Source organism: Cyanistes caeruleus, unplaced genomic scaffold, assembly GCF_971803275.1.
Source record: "Cyanistes caeruleus unplaced genomic scaffold, bCyaCae1.hap1.1 HAP1_SCAFFOLD_76, whole genome shotgun sequence".
NCBI lineage: Eukaryota > Metazoa > Chordata > Aves > Passeriformes > Paridae > Cyanistes > Cyanistes caeruleus.
The window spans coordinates 2,250,856-2,271,111 of NW_028255888.1; the positions used below are offsets into that span (position 1 = coordinate 2,250,856).

The 20,256-nt window shown below is 40.5% G+C and overlaps 2 protein-coding genes across 2 annotated transcripts in view; both read left to right on the forward strand.

Annotated features, from left to right (window-relative positions):
- Nucleotides 1-20,256, forward strand: part of LOC147646935 (uncharacterized) — a 592,289-nt gene that overhangs the window by 311,942 nt on the left and 260,091 nt on the right. The window lies entirely within an intron of this gene.
- Nucleotides 1-20,256, forward strand: part of LOC147646947 (serine/threonine-protein kinase pim-1-like) — a 27,887-nt gene continuing 7,631 nt past the window's right edge. The window contains exon 1 of the mRNA XM_086872708.1: nucleotides 1-27. Within this exon, the coding sequence (XP_086728834.1) occupies nucleotides 1-27 (27 nt within the window). The remainder of the gene's footprint in view (nucleotides 28-20,256) is intronic.

Below are 20,256 nucleotides of genomic sequence, written 5' to 3' on the forward strand. Positions count from 1 at the left end.
ATGCCAATTTATGTCATGATCCGCAAGGTGGGATTCGTGATGTGGCTCTTTTATTTGATTGTAGAGTACAAAAGATTATCAGCAAACCAGGGACTCAAACAGCAGAACACACTTTACTGAGTGCTCATCAGCACTAATATGCGATAGAGGGAAAAGAGGAGAAAGCAAAGCACAAAGAAAGAGAGTAAGGGGATTATAGCTACCAATGTCGAAGTCCACTCCGCCATCCAACGATGCAGAGTCTTCTGTCTGTTGGTGAGATCTCAAAGGAAAGTAAGTTTTGGGTTTATTTTACAATTTTTATTCCAGTTCCAGCAACTCACTGTATCACAATTACTCTCTCTTTTGCTCAAAAATCCACACTTTGAACACTCCATTCCTCCCAATATACTCTGTCATGAATTAAAGGAATCTTTTTAAGCTATTATTGTCCATCTCCATATCTTTAACAGAAAGGTATTTCAGCTTGTAAAGCATCTCCTTATTCTCTCTTCCCCATTTAAAACTTAACTCTTTTCCTCACTGTTTTTAGTGGTTTTATGATGTCTTCTTCATGTTGATTGTCTCTCTCTTTCTCTGTCTTTCTGGGAAAAAGGAGTAATCTGTACATTTTATTCAGGTAGTAAAAGAATTAAAAGCTTTAGAAAAGCTGCAAGAGTTCATGGTGTCAGGTTTCAGTCCAGCAGCAGAAACTGAAAACTAAACCAGGTTGGCCGGCTCTGCTTTCTTTTCCTCCGCCCCTGCCTTCGTCCTCTGTGGCCTTGTCTGGCCTGGAGGGCGGGGGGGGAGAGGAGGAGGCCACGACAGAGCCTTGTTACCTTTTCAGAAGCCAGAAACAAAAGAGGACAAGAGTGCTCTGACTTTACATCTTAAGGAGGTGTTCACAGCGTGACTCTACGTTTTAATGGTCAAAACTGCTGTCAATTGTTAGAAATGACTGATAATTGGTCTGGAGGAAAGACTGCCATCAGCCACCAGCACCTTCAACTTCCTTAGCTCTCAAAACTACCATAAAGGTAAAACCACCCCATGACACTGTGACACAACCGCTGTGAATGTCCCAGTTTCCACCTCTCTGTGACAGCACAGCAGGGACAGCCCCAGTGTTCTCCTCTCTGTGACACCACAGCAGGGACAGCCCCAGTGTTCTCCTCTCTGTGACAGCACAGCAGGCACAGCCCCAGTGTTCTCCTCTCTGTGACAGCACAGCAAGCACAGCCCCAGTGTTCCACTCTCTGTTACGCCTGTCGTGGTTTTAAAGCATTAGTTAGAAAATCACTGTAAAACTTACTCATTTCTTGCTGTGAGATGTGGATGATGAGAAGGGCAAAAGAAGCTTAAAACTTAAAGGAATGAGTAAGTTTATTAACCAAACTACAAGGTTAAGAAAGCAGAATAAAACTTCCAGAAACCCTTTTTCCCCACCATGCTCCCATTCCTGTCTTTAATTGACAACATAGAGGAAAAAAACCAAACCCTGGTGGTTAAAACAGTCCAAACTTTGCTATAGTCTTTTCAGCAGTCTTTGTCGAGAAAAAGAAGTTCTTTTTTGTCAATCTATGGAGTTTTTCATAAGAAAACCATTTTCTCGTGGCTTCCTATTGCTCTGATGCCAGTGGCCCAGAAAACTCTGCCATCAGTCCTTTCCTCCCATTTCACACCACTCTGAGCTGTGTTCTTGGGCCATGATTCAAGGGGTGTCCTTAGAAGGATGAGATCTTCCAAGGCAAAAGTTCTCTTCGTTTGTCTCTGTGACCATCTCTGGAAACAGAAATTTTTGCTTTGTCTCTTAAGAGCCACAAATCTTCAACAACTCTCACTTCTCCTTTTCTCTTCCAGCATCTCCTAGGATTACAACCACTTCACCCTTGACTCAGCTTTATCAATGAATTACTTTTGCTCAGATCTACACTTTGAAATACTCCATTCCCCCCCAAATACTCTTTCAGGAATGAAAGGAGTTTTTTCAGGACATTATTGTCCCTCTCCATAGCTTGAACAAAAGAAAACTTCAGCTTATTCAGGCATCTCCTTATTGTCTTTCCATCTGAGGGTTAATTCCTTCCCTTGCTGCCTTTGATCCTTGATGCTGTCTCTTTCCATGGTGATCCCTCTCTCTTCCCCTCTCTCTGGAAAAAGGATTAATCTGCAAGTCTCATCTGCCTAGTGAAAGGGTTAAACTCTTGCCCAGGCCTTGATCTCTGCCGAGGCAGCGGCTGGAGCCGTTTGCCAGGGAAGATTTTTGGTAGCTGCTCTGGAGGAGTGTGGCCACTGTCTCAGCACGCCGCAGCTCAAGAGCTTTCCCTCCCCTTCCTCGGCAGTCTCTGCTGAAAGCCAGCAGCGTCAGAAACTGCAGCCGAGCCAGGAAGTGGCCTGACCCGGCAGCCCCGCTGCACAAGGCGCAGCGAGCCCTGCAAGGGCTTCAGCCCCTCTGGGAAGGGGCTCCTGTCACTTCACAGTCGCCATCCAGCACCAGGAACCGCAGAACTCCAGCCAGCCCCACTCCCCGCCGCGGCCTTGTCTGACGTGGAGCGGCGGAGGCTGAACCAGAGCCCTGTTACCTCTTCAAAAGCCAGAAAGCAAAGAGAAAGAGAAATTCCCTGGCTTAAAATTGAAAGGGTGGTGTTCACAGCTTCATGTCACTTTTCAATGGGCAAAAATACTGTCAATTCCAGAAATGGCCAGGTATTGGCCAGGACAAAAAACTCCAATCAGTTTCCAGCAACCTTAACTTCCTTAGCTGCTTCTCTTTTTTTCATAAATGTCAATCTAACACACACTAGCACAAGTGACAGCCCCAGTGTTCCCCTCTCTGTGACACCACAGCAGGGACAGCCCCAGTGTTCTCCTCTCTGTGACACCACAGCAGTGATAGCTACCATGTCCTCCTCTTTGTGACACCACTGCTGTGACTGTCCCAATTTCCCCCTCTCTGTGACACGACAGCAGGGACAGCCCCAGTGTTCTCCTTTCTGTGACACCACAGCAGGCACAGCCCCAGTGTTCCACTCTCTGTTACGCCTGTCGTGGTTTTAAAGCATTAGTTAGAAAATCACTGTAAAACTTACTCATTTCTTGCTGTGAGATGTGGATGATGAGAAGGGCAAAAGAAGCTTAAAACTTAAAGGAATGAGTAAGTTTATTAACCAAACTACAAGGTTAAGAATGCAGAATAGAACTTCTAGAAACCCTTTTTCCCCACCACGCTGCCATTCCTGTCTTTAATTGATGTCATGGGGTGGCTTTACCTTTATAGTGATTTTAGGAGCTAAGGAAGTTGAAGGTGCTGGTGGCTGATGGGAGACTTTCCTCCTGACCAATTATCAGTCATTTTTAAGAACAATTGACAGCAGTTTTGACCATTAAAAAGTGAATTCAAACTGTGAACACCGCCCTAATATGTAAAGTCAGAGCACTCTGGTCCGCTCTTTTGTTTCTGGCTTCTGAAAAGGTAACAAGGCTCTGTCGTGGCCTCCTCCTTCTCCCCTGCCCCCTCCCCTCCCAAGCCGGACAAGGCCACAGAGGACAAAGGGGGGGGGACGGGGGCGGGGGGGGGCACGGAGGAAAAGAAAGCAGAGCCGGCCAACCTGGTTTAGTTTTCAGTTTCTGCTGCTGGACTGAAACCTGACACCATGAACTCTTGCAGCTTTTCTAAAGCTTTTAATTCTTTTACTACCTGAATAAAACGTACAGATTACTCCTTTTTCCCAGAAAGACAGAGAAAGAGAGAGACAATCAACATGAAGAAGACATCATAAAACCACTAAAAACAGTGAGGAAAAGAGTTAAGTTTTAAATGGGGAAGAGAGAATAAGGAGATGCTTTACAAGCTGAAATACCTTTCTGTTAAAGCTATGGAGATGGACAATAGTAGCTTAAAAAGACTCCTTTAATTCATGACAGAGTATTGGGAAGCTTGGAGTGTTCAAAGTGTGGATTTTTGAGCAAAAGAGAGAGTAATTGTGATACAGTGAGTTGCTGGAACTGAGTAAAGCGAAGATTTTGAAGCCTTGGCGCAATGAGAAAACTGTTTTCTAGGAAAGCTCACAGAGACAGATGAAGAAGACTTTTGCCTTTGAATGACTCATCCTTAAAATGACATCCCTAGACTCATGGCCCATACACACCTCAGAGTGATGTGAAATGAGAGGAGAAGAACTGATGACAGATTTCCGGGCAGCTGGCATCAGAGCAACAGAGAACTGTAACAGAAATAGTTTTCTTGTGAGAAACTCCATAGGTTCTCAGAAAGAGACTTCTGTTTCTCTACAAAGACTGATGAAAAGACTGTAACAAGAATTGGGACTGTTTTTAACCACCAAAGTTCAAAATTTTTTTTGTCTCTATGGTGTCATGTATACAAAGAAATGGTCAAGTAGTGAGAGATAGAAGAGTTTTCTGGAAGTTTATTCTGGTGTTCTTATTCTTGTAGTTTTGTTAATAAACTTTCTTTATCCCTTTTTAAGTTTTAAGCCTGTTTTGCCCTTGTTCTAATCCATATCTCACAGCAAGAAATAAGTAATTTTTTAGTTACTGGTTTAAAACCATGACATCTCCTTTCAAAACCTAGTTGAAATTTTGCAGAAACAATTAGATGAAGAAAGGAATGAGACCCATCTCTTGCCAGTGGCCCGAAGAGAGGAATGGGTTAAAAATTCAAAGAATGCTTACTCACCAAAGAAACAGTGGAGAGGGAAACCCCTCTCATTAATCAAATTTAGCCTCAAAAAGAACTAACTGATGAAAAATTGTGGGCAGCACTGCTGTCCTAGCTTGAAACCTTTAATTAAAACAGAATATAATCATATTGTCATGGAGTTAACTTTACCTTTAAGGGAGTTGGAGTTGCTGGGAACTGCCTGGAGTCTTTTCTCCTGACCAATTATCGGTCATTGCTGAGAATTGACAGCAGTTTACGCCATTGAAAAGTGGGATCAACTTGTGAACCCTACCTTAAAGTGTAAAACCAGAGCTCTCTTGGTTCTCTTTGTTTCCTGGCTGTGAAGGGTGGCAGAGCTCCAGGCCTCCCGTTCCCTGCCCAGGCCATGCGGCCGGGCGGGGCCGGGGCCGGGGCCAGCCGCGTGTCCCGGCCGGCAGATGGCGGGGGGCCTGGGGAAGGTTTTCCTCGGGCCCGGGCCGGGCCGAACCGATCTCTGGCTCAGCTGCAGGTTTTGCTGTAACTAAATTCACTGGAAAATGCCGAGTGAAGAAAGAGAGAGGCCCTGGACTTGCAGCGGGCTGGAGCGGCGACTACACTGTCCAGAGCAGCCATGAGGAACCTTCCATCACAGACAGCTCCAGCTCCTGTTTGGCAGAGATCACCGAACCACCTACAAAAAGCCTGGGCAAGATTTTAACTCTTTCATTACCCAGATGAGACTTGCGGATTAATCTTTTTATCCAGACAGAGAGAGAGAGAGTGATCAACATGAAAAGAGACTTTATAAACTACCACTGACAGGAAAGAAAAGAAGCTTCAGAAAAGGTAGAGAATTAAGAAGATGCTTTAATTAAGCTGAAATATCTTTCTGTTAAAACTCTGGAGATGGACAGTTCTGAAAAGAACTCCTTTAATTCATGATACAGAATCTAGAGAGGAATAAAGTGTTCAAAGTGTAAATTTGAGTAAAAAGTAGAGTAATTATGGTATAGTGAAGTGCTGGGAGATTTGAAGCCTTGAGAGGCAATGAGAAAACTGTTTTCTAGTGAAGCTCACGAAACAGATGAAGAAGACTTTTTGCCTTTGAATAACTTACCCTTAAAAATGCTATCCCTAGACTCATGGCCCATACAAACCTCAGAGTGATGTGAAAATGGGAGGAGTGGGCTCGAATAATAGCAGCTCTGGGCAGCTAACATTAGGGCAATGGAAAACTATAACAAAAATAGTTTTCTTCTGAGAAACTCCATAAAGTAACAGGAAGAAACGTCTGTTTCTCTACAAAGACTGGTGAAAAGACTGTAGCAAGAATTGGGACTGTTTTAACCATCAAAGTTCCAAAGTTTTTGTCTCTGTTGTCATGTGAACAAGGAAATAGTGAGTAGATAGGGGATGAAAAGGTTTTCTGGAAGTTTATTTTGGTGTTCTTATTATTGTAGTTTGTCAATAAACTTTCCTTTTTCCTTTTAAGTTTTAGGCCTGTTTTGCTCTTGTTCTAGTACATATCTCACAGCAAGAAATAAGTAATTTTCTCAGTTATTCGTTTAAAACCACGACATCTCTTCAAAGTCTTTCATATTCCAGAAACATTCCACAAAATCTCCACAAATTTGAACAGACACTATGAAAAATCTTTCAAAATGATTCAAGTCTAGTCAAAATCCCACAAAATTCCAGAAACATCCCAACAAACTCCCTAAATCTTCTCAAAACCCCACTAAATTCCAGAAACATCCCACAAAAACTTTACAAATTTCCACACATCCTAGAATAATCCCTCAAAATTCTTCAAGTCTCCTCAAAATCTCACCTAATTCCAGAACATTCCACAACATTCCAAAAAAATCGCACAACATTCCAGCAGAAACCTCCCAAAAAATTCTTTACATTTTCGCAAAACTCCACCAAATTCCAGAAACATCCCACAAAAACTCCACTAATTTCCACACAATCTAAGAAAAATACCTCAAAATCCTTCATGTCTCTTCAAAGTCTAACAAATTCCAGAAATTTCCCACAAAATCTCCTCCAATTTGCACGCAATCTAAGAAAAATTATTCAAAATTCTTCATGTCTCCTCAAAGTCCTTCAAAATTACAGAAATATCCCACAATATTCCACGTACATCCCAACACACTCCTTAAACCTTCTCAAAACAACACCAAATTTCAGTAACATCTCACAAAATTCTAGAAAAATCTTGTCAAAACCCCACCAAATTCCAGAAACTTCCCACAAAAAGCTTACAAATTTCCACACATCCTAGAAAAATCAATCAAAATTCATCAAGTCTCCTCAAAATCTCACCAAATTCCAGAACATTCCACAACATTTCAAAAAAATCGCACAACATTCCAGAAACCTCCCACTAAATTCTTTACATTTTCGCAAAACTCCACCAAATTCCAGAAACATCCCACAAAATCTCCACAAATTTCCACACAATCTAAGAAAAATACCTCAAAATCCCTCATGTCTCCTCAACGTCTTTCGAAATTCCACAAACATCCCACACAATTCCCTAAATCTTCTCAAAGCCCTACCAAATTCCAGTAACATCCCACAAAAACTTTTCCAATTTCCAAAAATTCCGCAAACATCCCACAAATATCCAGAAAAATCTTTTCAAAACTCTACCAAATTCCAGAAATATCCCACAAAATTTTGACAAATTTCCACACAATCTAAAAAAACCCCTCAAAATTCTTCATGTCTCCTCAAAGTCTTTCAAATTACCGAAACATCCCACAAAATCTCTACAAATTTGCACACAATAAAAGAAAACTCAAAATTCTTCAATTCTAGTCAAAATCCCTCAAAAATCCTGAAACATCCCAACAAACTCCCTAAGTCTTCTCAAAACCCTACCAAATTCCAGAAACATCCCACAAAATCTCCTCCAATTTCCACACAATCTAAGAAAAATACCTCAAAATTCTTCATGTCTCCTCAAAGTCTTACAAATTCCACAAACATCCCACACAATTCCACAAACATCCCAACAAACTCCTTAAACCTTCTCAAAGCCCTACCAAATTCCAGAAACATCTCACAAAATTCTGGAAAAATCTTCTCAAAACTCCACCAAATTCCAGAAACTTCCCACAAAATCTTTACAAATTTCCACACATCCTAGAAAATTCCCTCAAAATTCTTCACATCTCCTCAAAATCTCACCAAATTCCAGAACATTCCACAACATTTCAAAGAAATCGCACAACATTCCAGAAACCTCCCACAAAATTCTTTACATTTTCGCAAAACTCCACCAAATTCCAGAAACATCCCACAAAATCTCCACAAATTTCCACACAATCTAAGAAAAATACCTCAAAATTCTTCATACCTCCTCAAAGTCTTTCGAAATTCCAAAAACATCCCATACAATTCCCTAAATCTTCTCAAAACCCTACCAAATTCCAGAAATATCCCACAAAAACTCTTCCAATTTTCACAAAATTCCACAAACATCCCACAAAATTTCAGAAAAATCTTCTCAAATCCCTTCCAAATTCCAGACACATCCCACGGAATTCCACAAAAATTTCAACAAATTCCAAAAACATCCCACAGAATTCCAGAAACATCCCAAAAAACTCACTAAATCTTCTCAAAACCTTAACAAATTTCGGAAACATCCCACAGAAGTCTCCACATATTACCACACAATCTATGAAAATACTTCAAAAACCTTCATGTCTCCTCAAAGTCTACCAAATTCCAGAAACATCCCACACAATTCCTTAAATCTTTTCAAAACCCCACCAAATTCCAGAAACTTCCCACAAAAATTTCCACAAAATTCTACAAACATCCCACAAAATTCCAGAAAAATCTTCTCAAAACCCTACCAAATTCCAGAAATATCCCACAAAATCTTGACAAATTTCCTCACAATATAAAAAAACCCCTAAAAATTCTTCATGACTCCTCAAAATCTTTCAAATTCCAGAAACATCCCACAAAATCTCCACAAATTTCCACACAATCTAAGAAAAATACCTCAAAATTCTTCATGTCTCCTCAAAGTCTTTCGAAATTCCACAAACATCCCACACAATTCCCTAAATCTTCTCAAAACCCTTCCAAATTCCAGAAACATCCCACAAAATCTTTTCCAATTTCCACAAAATTCCACAAACATCCCACAAAATTACAGAAAAATCTTCTCAAAACCCTACCAAATTCCAGAAATATCCCCCAATATCTTGACAAATTTCCACACAATCTAAAAAAAAACCCTCAAAATTCTTCAGGACTCCTCAAAGTCTTTCAAATTCCAGAAACATCCCACAAAATCTCCACAAATTACCACACAATCTATGAAAACTCTTTCAAAATTCTTCAAGTCTAGACAAAATCCCTCAAAATTCCAGAAACATCCCACCAAATTCCACAAAAATCCCACAAAATTCCAGAAACATCCCAAAAAATTCCACAAACATCCCAACAAACTCCCTAAGTCTTCTCAAAACCCTACCAAATTCCAGAAATATCCCACAAAATCTTGACAAATTACCACACAATCTAAGAAAAATACCTCAAAATTCTTCAAGTCTTCTCAAAATCTCACCAAATTCCAGAACATTTCACAACATTTCAAAGAAATCGCACAACATTCCAGAAACCTCCCCCAAAATTCTTTACATTTTCGCAAAACTCCACCAAATTCCAGAAACATCCCACAAAAACTCTTCCAATTTCCACAAAATCCCACAAACATCCCACAAAATTCCAGAAAAATCTTCTCAAAACCCTACCAAATTCCAGAAACATCCCACAAAATTCCACAAACATCCCAATAAACTCCCTAAATCTTCTCAAAATCCTTCAAATGTCCAGAAACATCCCACAAAATTCCACAAACATCCCAACAAACTCCTTAAATCTTCTCAAAACCGTACCAAATTCCACAAACATCCCACAAAAACTTTTCCAATTTCCACAAAATTCCACAAACATTCCACAAAATTCCAGAAAAATCCCACAAAATTCCAGAAACATCCCAACAAACTCCCTAAGTCTTCTCAAAACCCTACCAAATTCCAGAAATATCCCACAAAAACTTTACAAATTACCACACAATATAAGAAAAATACCTTAAAATTCTTCAAGTCTTCTCAAAACACCACCCAATTCCAGAAATATCCCACAAAATCCTTTACATTTTTGCGAAACTCCCTCAAATTCCAGAAACATCCCACAAAATCTTTACAAATTTCCACACATCCTAGAAAAATCCCTCAAAATTCTTCAAGTCTCCTCAAAATCTCACCAAATTCCAGAACATTCCACAACATTTCAAAAGAATCGCACAACATTCCAGAAACCTCCCACAAAATTCTTTACATTTTCACAAAACTCCACCAAATTCCAGAAACATCCCACAAAATCTCCACAAATTTCCACACAATCTAAGAAAAATACCTCAAAATTCTTCATGTCTCCTCAAAGTCCGTCAAAATTCCAGAAACATCCCACAAAATTCCACAAACATCCCACCAAATTCCAAAAACATTCAAGGGAATTCCACAAACATCCAAACAAACTCCCTAAATCTTCTCAAAACACTACCAAATTCCAGAAACTTCCCACTAAACCTCCACCAATTTGCACACAATCTAAGAAAAATACCTCAATTGCATCATATCTTTTCAGTCCTTAAAATTGCAGAAACATCCCACAAAATTCCACAAAAATCCCACAGAATTCCAGAAACATCACACATAATTCCACAAACATACCAACAAACTCCCTAAATCTTCTCAAAACCCTACCACATTCCAGAAAAATCCCACAAAAACTTTTCCAATTTCCATTCATCCTAGAAAAATCCCTCAAAATACTTCAAGTCTCTTTAAAATCTTACCAAATTCCAGAACATTCCACAACATTCCAAAAAAATTGCACAACCTTCCAGAAACCTCCTACAAAATTCTTTACAATTTCACAAAACCCTACCAAATTCCAGAAACTTCCCACTAAACCTCCACCAATTTGCACACAATCTAAGAAAAATCTTTCAAAATTCTTCAAGTCTAGTCAAAATCCCACAAAATTCCAGAAACATCCCACCAAATTCCAGAAAAATCACACAAAATTCCACATACATCCCATCAAACTCCCTAAATCTTCTCAAAATGCTACCAAATTCCAGAAACTTCCCACAAAATCTTTACAAATTTCCACACATCCTAGAAAATTCCCTCAAAATTCTTCACATCTCCTCAAAATCTCACCAAATTCCAGAACATTTCACAACATTTCAAAGAAATCGCACAACATTCCAGAAACCTCCCACAAAATTCTTTACATTTTTGCAAAACTCCACCAAATTCCAGAAACATCCCACAAAATCTCCAAAATTTTCCACACAATCTAAGAAAAATACCTCAAAATTCTTCATGTCCCCTCAAAGTCTTTCGAAATTCCACAAACTTCCCACACAATTCCCTAAATCTTCTCAAAACCCTTCCAAATTCCAGAAACATCCCACAAAAACTCTTCCTATTTCCAAAAATTCCACAAACATCCCACAAAATTCCAGAAAAATCTTCTCAAAACCCTACCAAATTCCAGAAATATCCCACAAAATCTTGACAAATTTCCACACAATCTAAAAAAAACCCTCAAAATTCTTCATGTCTCCTCAAAATCTCACCAAATTCCAGAAACATCCCACAAAATCTCCAAAAATTTCCACACAATTTAAGAAAAATACTTCAAAATGCTTCATGTCTCCTCAAAGTCATAAACTTTAAAAATTTCCACACATCATCGAAAAATCCCGCAAAATTCTTCAAGTCTCTTTAAAATCTTACCAAATTCCAGAACATTCTACAACATTCCAAAAAAATCGCACAACCTTCCAGAAACCTCATACAAAATTGTTTACATTTTCACGAAACCCTACCAAATTGCAGAAACTTCCCACTAAACCTCCACCAATTTGCAAGCAATCTAAGAAAAATCTTTCAAAATTCTTCAAGTCTAGTCAAAATCCCACAAAATTCCAGAAACATCCCACCAAATTCCAGAAAAATCACACAAAATTCCACATACATCCCATCAAACTCTCTAAATCTTCTCAAAACCCTACCAAATTCCAGAAACTTTGCACAAAACCTCCTCCATGTTGCACACAAGCTAAGAAAAATACCTCAAAATGCTTCACGTCTCTTCAGTCTACCAAATTCCAGAAACATCCCACAAAATCTCCTCCAATTTGCAAGCGATCTAAAAAAAATCTTTCAAAATTCTTCAAGTCTGTCAAAATCCCACAAAATTCCACAAACATCCCAACAAACTCCCTAAGTCTTCTCAAAACGCTACCAAATTCCAGAAATATCCCACAAAATCTTTACAAATTACCACACAATCTAAGAAAAATACCTGAAAATTCTTCAAGTCTTCTCAAAATCTCACCAAATTCCAGAACATTCCACAACATTTCAAAGAAATCGCACAACATTCCAGAAACCTCCCACAAAATTCTTTACATTTTCACAAAACTCCACCAAATTCCAGAAACATCCCACAAAATCTTTACAAATTACCACACAATCTAAGAAAAATACCTCAAAATGCTTCATGTCTCTACAATGTCTAACAAATTCCAGAAACATCCCACAAAATCTCCACAAATTTCCACACAATCTAAGAAAAATACCTCAAAATTCTTCATGTCTCCTCAAAATCCTTCAAAATTCCAGAAACATCCACCAAAATTCCACAAACATCCCAACAAACTCCCTAAGTCTTCTCAAAACCATAACAAATTCCAGAAACATCCCACAAATTTCCACACAATCTAAGAAAAATACCTCAAAATGCTTCATGTCTCTTCAATGTCTACCAAATTCCAGAAACGTCCCACAAAATCTCCAATTTGCACACGATCTAAGAAAACTCTTTCAAAATTCTTCAAGTCTGGTCAAAATCGCACAAAATTCCAGAAACATCCCAAAAAATTCCACAAACTTCCCAACAAACTCCCTAAGTCTTCTCAAAACCCTACCAAATTCCAGAAATATCCCACAAAATCTTTACCACACAATCTAAGAAAAATACCTCAAAATTCTTCATGTCTCCTCAAAGTCTTTCGAAATTCCACAAACATCCCACACAATTCCATGAACGTCCCAACGAACTCCTTAAACCTTCTCAAAACCCCACCAAATTCCAGAAACTTCCCACAAAAACTTTACAAATTTCCACATATCCTAGAAAAATCCCTCAAAATTCTTCAAGTCGCCTCAAAATCTCACCAAATTCCAGAACATTCCACAACATTCCAAAAAAATCGCACAACATTCCAGAAACCTCCCACAAAATTCTTTACATTTTCGCAAAACTCCACCAAATTCCAGAATCATCCCACAAAAACTCTTCCAATTTCCACAAAATTCCAGAAACATCCCACAAAATTCCAGAAAAATATTCTCAAAACCCTACCAAATTCCAGAAACATCCCACAAAATTCCACAAACATCCCAACAAACTCCCTAAATCTTCTCAAAACCCTACCAAATTCCAGAAACATCCCACAATCACTTTTCCAATTACCACAAAATTCCACAAATATTCCACCAAATTCCAGAAAAATCCCACAAAATCCTTTACATTTTTGCAAAACTTTCTCAAATTCCAGAAACACCCCACAAAATCTTTACAAATTTCCACACATCCTAGAAAAATACCTCAAAATTCTTCATGTCTTCTCAAAATCTCACCAAATTCCAGAAAATTCCACAGCATTTCAAAGAAATCGCACAACATTCCAGAAACCTCCCACAAAATTCTTTACATTTTCACAAAACTCCACCAAATTCCAGAAACATCCCACAAAATATCCACAAATTTCCACACAATCTAAGAAAAATACCTCAAAATTCTTCAAGTCTTCTCAAAATCTCACCAAATTCCAGAACATTTCACAACATTTCAAAAACATCGCACAGCATTCCAGAAACCTCCCACAAAATTCTTTACTTTTTCACAAAACTCCACCAAATTCCAGAAACATCCCACAAAATCTCCAGAAATTTGCACACAATCTAAGAAAACTACCTCAAAATTCTTCATGTCTCCTCAAAGTCCTTCAAAATTCCAGAAACATCCACCAAAATTCCACAAACATCCCAACAAACTCCCTAAGTCTTCTCAAAACCCTAACAAATTCCAGAAACATCCCACAAAAATCTCCACAAATTTCCACACAATCTAAGAAAAATACCTCAAAATGCTTCATGTCTCTACAATGTCTACCAAATTCCAGAAACATCCCACAAAATCTCCTCCAATTTGCACATGATCTAAGAAAACTCTTTCAAAATTCTTCAAGTCTGGTCAAAATCGCACAAAATTCCGGAAACATCCCAAAAAATTCTACAAATATCCCAACAAACTCCCTAAGTCTTCTCAAAACCCTACCAAATTCCAGAAATATCCCACAAAATCTTTACCACACAATCTAAGAAAAATACCTCAAAATTCTTCATGTCTCCTCAAAGTCTTTCGAAATTCCACAAACATCCCACACAATTCCATGAACGTCCCAACGAACTCCTTAAACCTTCCCAAAACCCCACCAAATTCCAGAAACTTCCCACAAAAACTTTACAAATTTCCACACATCCTAGAAAAATCCCTCAAAATTCTTCAAGTCTTCTCAAAATCTCACCAAATTCCAGAACATTCCACAACATTTCAAAAAAATCGCACAACATTCCAGAAACCTCCCACAAAATTCTTTACTTTTTCACAAAACTCCACCAAATTCCAGAAACATCCCACAAAATCTCCACAAATTTCCACACAGTCTAAGAAAAATATATCAAAATTCTTCATGTCTCTTCAAAGTCTGCCAAATTCCAGAAACATCCTGCATAATCCCTCAAAAATCCCACCAAATTCCAAAAACATTCCACGGAATTCCACAAACATCCCAACAAACTCCCTAAATCTTCTGAAAACCTTACCAAATTCCAGAAACATCCCACAAAAATCTCCACAAATTACCACACAATCTATGAAAATACCTCAAAATCCTTCACGTCTCCTCAAAGTCTACCAATTCCAGAAACATCCTACAAAATCCCTCAAAAATCCCACCAAATTCCAAAAACATCCCACAAAATTCCACGAACATCCCAACAAACTCCCTAAATCTTCTCAAAACCCTACCAAATTCCAGAAACATCCCACAAATTCTACAAAAATTTCCACAAAATTCCACAAACATTCCACCAAATTCAAGAAAAATTTTCTCAAAACCCCACCAAATTCCAGAAATATCCCACAAAATCTTCACAAATTTCCACACATACTAAGAAAAACCCTCAAAATTCTTCATGTTTCCTCAGTCTTTCAAATTCTAGAAACATCCCACAAAATCTCCACAAATTACCACACAATCTAAGAAAAATACTTCTAAATGCTTCATATATCCTCAATGTCCTTCAAAATTCCAGAAACATCCCACAAAATTCCACAAACATTCCAACAAACTCCTTAAGTCTTCTCAAAACCCTAACAAATTCCAGAAACATCCCTCAAAATCTCCACAAATTTCCACACAATCTAAGAAAAATACTTTAAAATGCTTCATGTCTCTTCAAAGTCTACCAAATTCCAGAAACATCTTGCAAAATATCCCCCAATTTGCACAGAATCGAAGAAAAATCTTTCAAAATTCTTCAAGTCTAGTCATAATCCCACAAAATTCCAGAAACATCCCAGCAAACTCCCTAAATCTTCTCAAAACCCTACCAAATTCCACAAACATCCCACAAAAACTTTTCCAATTTCCACAAAATTCCACAAACACTCCACCAAATTCCAGAAAAATCCCACAAAATTCCACAAACATTCCAACAAACTCCCTAAGTCTTCTTAAAACCCTACCAAATTCCAGAAATATCCCACAAAATCTTTACAAATTACCACACAATCTAAGAAAAATACCTCAAAATTCTTCATGTCTCTTCGAAGTCCTTTAAAATTCCAGAAAAATCCCACAAAATTCAATGAACATCCCAACAAACTCCTTAAATCTTCTCAAAACCCCACCAAATTCCAGAAACATCCCACAAAAACTTTTCCAATTTCCACACATCCTAGAAAAATCCCTCAAAATTCTTCAAGTCTTCTCAAAATCTCACCAAATTCCAGAACATTCCACAACATTTCAAAAAAATCGCACAACATTCCAGAAACATCCCACAAAATTCTTTACATTTTCACAAAACTCCACCAAATTCCAGAAACATCCCACAAAATCTCCACAAATTTCCACACAATCTAAGAAAAATACCTCAAAATTCTTCATGTCTAGTCAAAATTCCTCAAAATTCCAGAAACATCCCAGAAAATTCCAGAAAAATCCCACAAAATTCCACAAACATCCCAACAAAATTTCTAAATCTTTTCAGAACCATACAATATTCCAGAAACATCCGACAAAATCTTCACAGATTTCCACAAAATCGAAGAAAAATCCCTCAGAATTTTTCAAGTCTCCTCAATATCCCACAAAATTACACAAAAATCCCACAAAATTCCACAATTATTACACAAAATTCCACAAATATCTCCGAAAATTCCAGTAAAATCTGATTAAATTGTTAGCGTTCAGGAACACACATAATCACAGATGATTATATGCGGGTGCTTTATTAAGTGATCTGGGTGTCAGGGGTACACATACCCAAATCTCTCCCATCTTGGTTTTGAGTTGAACATATTTTCATAGTCTAGCATTATATAACTCACATATTAATTATTAAACTTACATTGTTCTATTGTATGCATTGTTTTTACCCAAGCATGGATTGCTCCTGATCCGCTCCAGCCCCCTAACATTGTTCCTCACGTTCTTTAAACAATAATTACAGCTAATCACATCTAACAATTGTATCATGATCATCTACTGATTACACACGTGTAATTTTGACCTGATTTTTAGCAAGTACAAGGCCTAACATTTCCCAGGGCCAACTTTTCCAAGGCCTTTCCAAACCTAACTAACTTTATAAGTCCCCAAATTTTCTAACATTTTGAGACCTTTTACTATCACTTACAGGACTTGTGTGCTCCAGACCCCTCACCAGCCTTGTCCCTTCTCTGGACACGCTCCAGCCCATCCATGACCTTCCTAAATTGGGGGCCCAGAACTGGACACAGCACTCGAGTTGCTGCCCAACCAGTGCAGAGTAGAGGGGAGGAATCCCTGCCCTGCTTTTGCTGGCCACACTGTTCCTGATCCAGGCCAGGAGCCATTGGCCTTCTTGGCCACCTGGGCACACTGCTGGCTCATGCCCATGTTGTTCCGATTGGGAACAGCTAGAAAGGAACGACCATGGACTCTCATGGGAGTCACGACACGAGAATTCCTAGTTTATTGCTTCAGCCCTGTCTTATAGACAGAAACGTGGAAAAGTACAGAAAGGAAACTCTTATTGGTTAACAAAGTACTACACCACCATCATTGGTCAGGGGCACTCTGCCCCCCTTGACTGTCTCTTGCAAGGAGAAACAACAGGTTGCAAAACAACACCTGCAAGGCTGTTTTAGTATCTCTGAGAATTGTTTTAATTCCTTCTCATGAATTTCCCAGGTTAGGCTTCAGTCAGGCCTGAGAGCTATGTGGCCTGCAATAACTACAGGTACTCTGGCTCAGATTTAGCATCCATATGCCCAGCCTGCTGTCCATCAGTGCCCCAGGTCCCTTTCTGCCTGGCTGCTGTCCAGACACTCTGTCCCCAGCCTGTAGCACTGCAGGGGTTGTTGGGGCCAAAGTGCACCACCCGACACTTGGACTTGTTAAACCTCACCTTGTTGGGTTTGGGCCCTGGATCCAGCCTGTCCAGCTGCCTGTGCAGAGCCCTCCTACCCTGCAGCACATCAACACTCCCAGCCAACCTGGTGTCACCATGGTTCCATGGGGCCCTAGAGTGTCACAATGGTCTCCAGGATTCCATGAAGCCTCCCAGCAGTCCAGTTTTGGATCATACTGGGAGTGACTGGACTCATACTGGGAGTATCTGAGAATGACTGGGAACATGCCATGCACATCATCCCCCATACTGGGGGTGACTGGGAGCAACTGGAAGCGTGCTGGGAACCAACGGCATCATCCTGGGACTGACTGGGTTGATCTAGTCAGAGGCAAATGGGATCATCCTAGGAGTGCTGCCATGTGACAAGGATCATACTGGAGCTTACTGGGCTCATACTGGTGTTGAAAGGGAACAGCTGGGATCTCTGAACACCAAAGGTTTTTTTCCTGCCCACTGAAGAAGGAGCTTCCCAGTATCCATGTGTGAGGGGACCTTCACCTGAACCAGATGCTGTTAGGAGAAAAAGCTGCCTCTGCTGGAAAATCCCACACAACAAGTTAATGCCAAGAGAGAGCATTTTACTTTCACAACTTCCCTCCTGGAGTCATAGTCCTTTTGGATCACACAGCAAGCAAAAGAACAGCACAAAATATAAGGCTGTGTCCAGTTTTTGGCTGGGTGAGCAAACAGAGGGAGTTCCAGGATCTGCTGCCACAGACTCTCGGGGAACAGAACCCCCCCAGGCTCCATTCCAAATGCTGTGCACACCCTGCTGGCTACAAACAACCCCTTTTTTAAGAAGTTGTTGGGAGGAGCTCTCCCAAATAAATGGCATCTTAATGGCAATTTTCATTCAAAATCACCTTCGTTCCAGTGAAAGAACAAAAGGCCCAGAGCAATCCCAAAGGCACACATGGTGCACCTGGGGAAATCCTCGACTTAGGGGCCCAGTGGGTTAAAAAATACCCATAAGAAGCCCCAGAGTCCAGAGTGCAAACTGCAGCAAGCGCTTGCTGGATCATTTTGGCTGTGCTGCACATGTCTGCAGACTGTCTGTCCCCCTGCAAGGACAGAAGGACACCCATCAGGGGCAGGGCTGGCTGCTGAGAATGCCTCAGGCAGGACGATCCTCAGGCAATGAGCAGGTGCCCAGAGCCACTCTGACACTGAGGCCTCTGTGCCCCACAGCAATGGGAACACCACAAGGACACAACAACGTTCCTGTGACATCATAGCAGCAGCTCCCCCAAAAATTGCCTGCAAGGTTCTCCTGGGTCACCAAGGAGCACAAAGGATCCTCAGAGGGCACAACCTATTGCTCAAAGGATCCAAGAGGAACTCAGAAAATGCAGCAAATGAGGACACCCCACAGCCCAGCCTGAACACTGAGAACGAATAAAGATGTGACCAAACCAAAGGAAATACAACTTTTGGTCACTGATGCTTCTGACTATAACCAGCAAGGCTTGTTCCATCTGGGATCTTTGTTCTAGAAACAAGCAACATTCTCTGCTGTAACTGTACATAAAGCTGGAACTTGGGGAAAAGAAGTCTTGTGTGACTTCTTGGACATCTTGTGGCGAGGGTGTCCAAGGCAATGGACTCACAAGCGGGGTCCCTGCCCTCCCGACTAACAACTGCCATCTCTCCTTCAGCCCCATGCGTGCGTCCAACAACCTCCTGACAAGGGCCTCCATCCACACATTCCATCACCAGCCACAGATCCTCATTGACGAGGTCACCCAGCATCCCTGAGGCCACAGCAGGGAGTGCTCCTGACATCTGGTACAGCACTGTGGCTTTCCTGGGATCCTTCTGGTGCCTGTGGCTGAGAGGAGTAGGGTGGATGGAACCAGGACAGGTCACAGATCAGCAGCCCCACTGCAAGCAGTGCTTTCTCCTGCTGTGTGGGGACTGTGGGGTGACTGATATTGGGACTCCTCTGGCTTTGGCTCCTGCAGACCACACAGTGGCTCAGACACTGGCCTGAGGGAAGGGGTCTCATGGAAACCCGGCACAGGCATTTCTCTTTGGAGAGGGGGTTCTGCAGGGAGAAGGGAGAACAAGAGACGTTCCTGTCTCCTGAGATTCCCCCTCCTCTTTCAGCAGCCATACCACAATCCATCAATACCAGAGTTCATAGGATCACTTCCTTGCCAGGGAGCACAAGGCACTCAAAACTGAGCCCTGCCAGAGCCCAGCCCTGCCTGCCCATTTGGAGGGTGTGGGGGAATGGAATTTCAGCAGGAGCTGACCCACAATGATACTTTGCCACTTGTGGGTTTCTCACAGCCTTAGAAGGAGTTTGAGATCTCTGTCCCCAACACCCGCTCACCCTTCAAGTGCACACACGTGCCTGGGGGCAATTCAGGGTCCCTGGAGTGGTGGCTGCTAATCTTGGAAACAGGAGCTGTTGTCTTTTCCAATGGCCTTAACTCCCTTCTAGCTATTAGAAAGTGGCTGAGTAAAGGAAATGACCCTGGAGGAAGGGGACCAGAACCTTGGAAAAAGATGAAACATCTTTTGTCTGAATTACAAATTAAATCCCTTTCATTTATTTCTTTAGTACTACTCTATTACTACAAACAAAAATATGTTTCTGAGCTAATTGTTGGGATTCGGGGCTTTATTTCTTGTTCTTGTTGTTGTTATTATTATTTATTAGTATTACTTTTCATTGTCAAGACTTTTAAATCTTAGACATAAATAACAATGGCTGGATGTCACACACTGGGAAAATTCCCTTGTTTTTCCCAC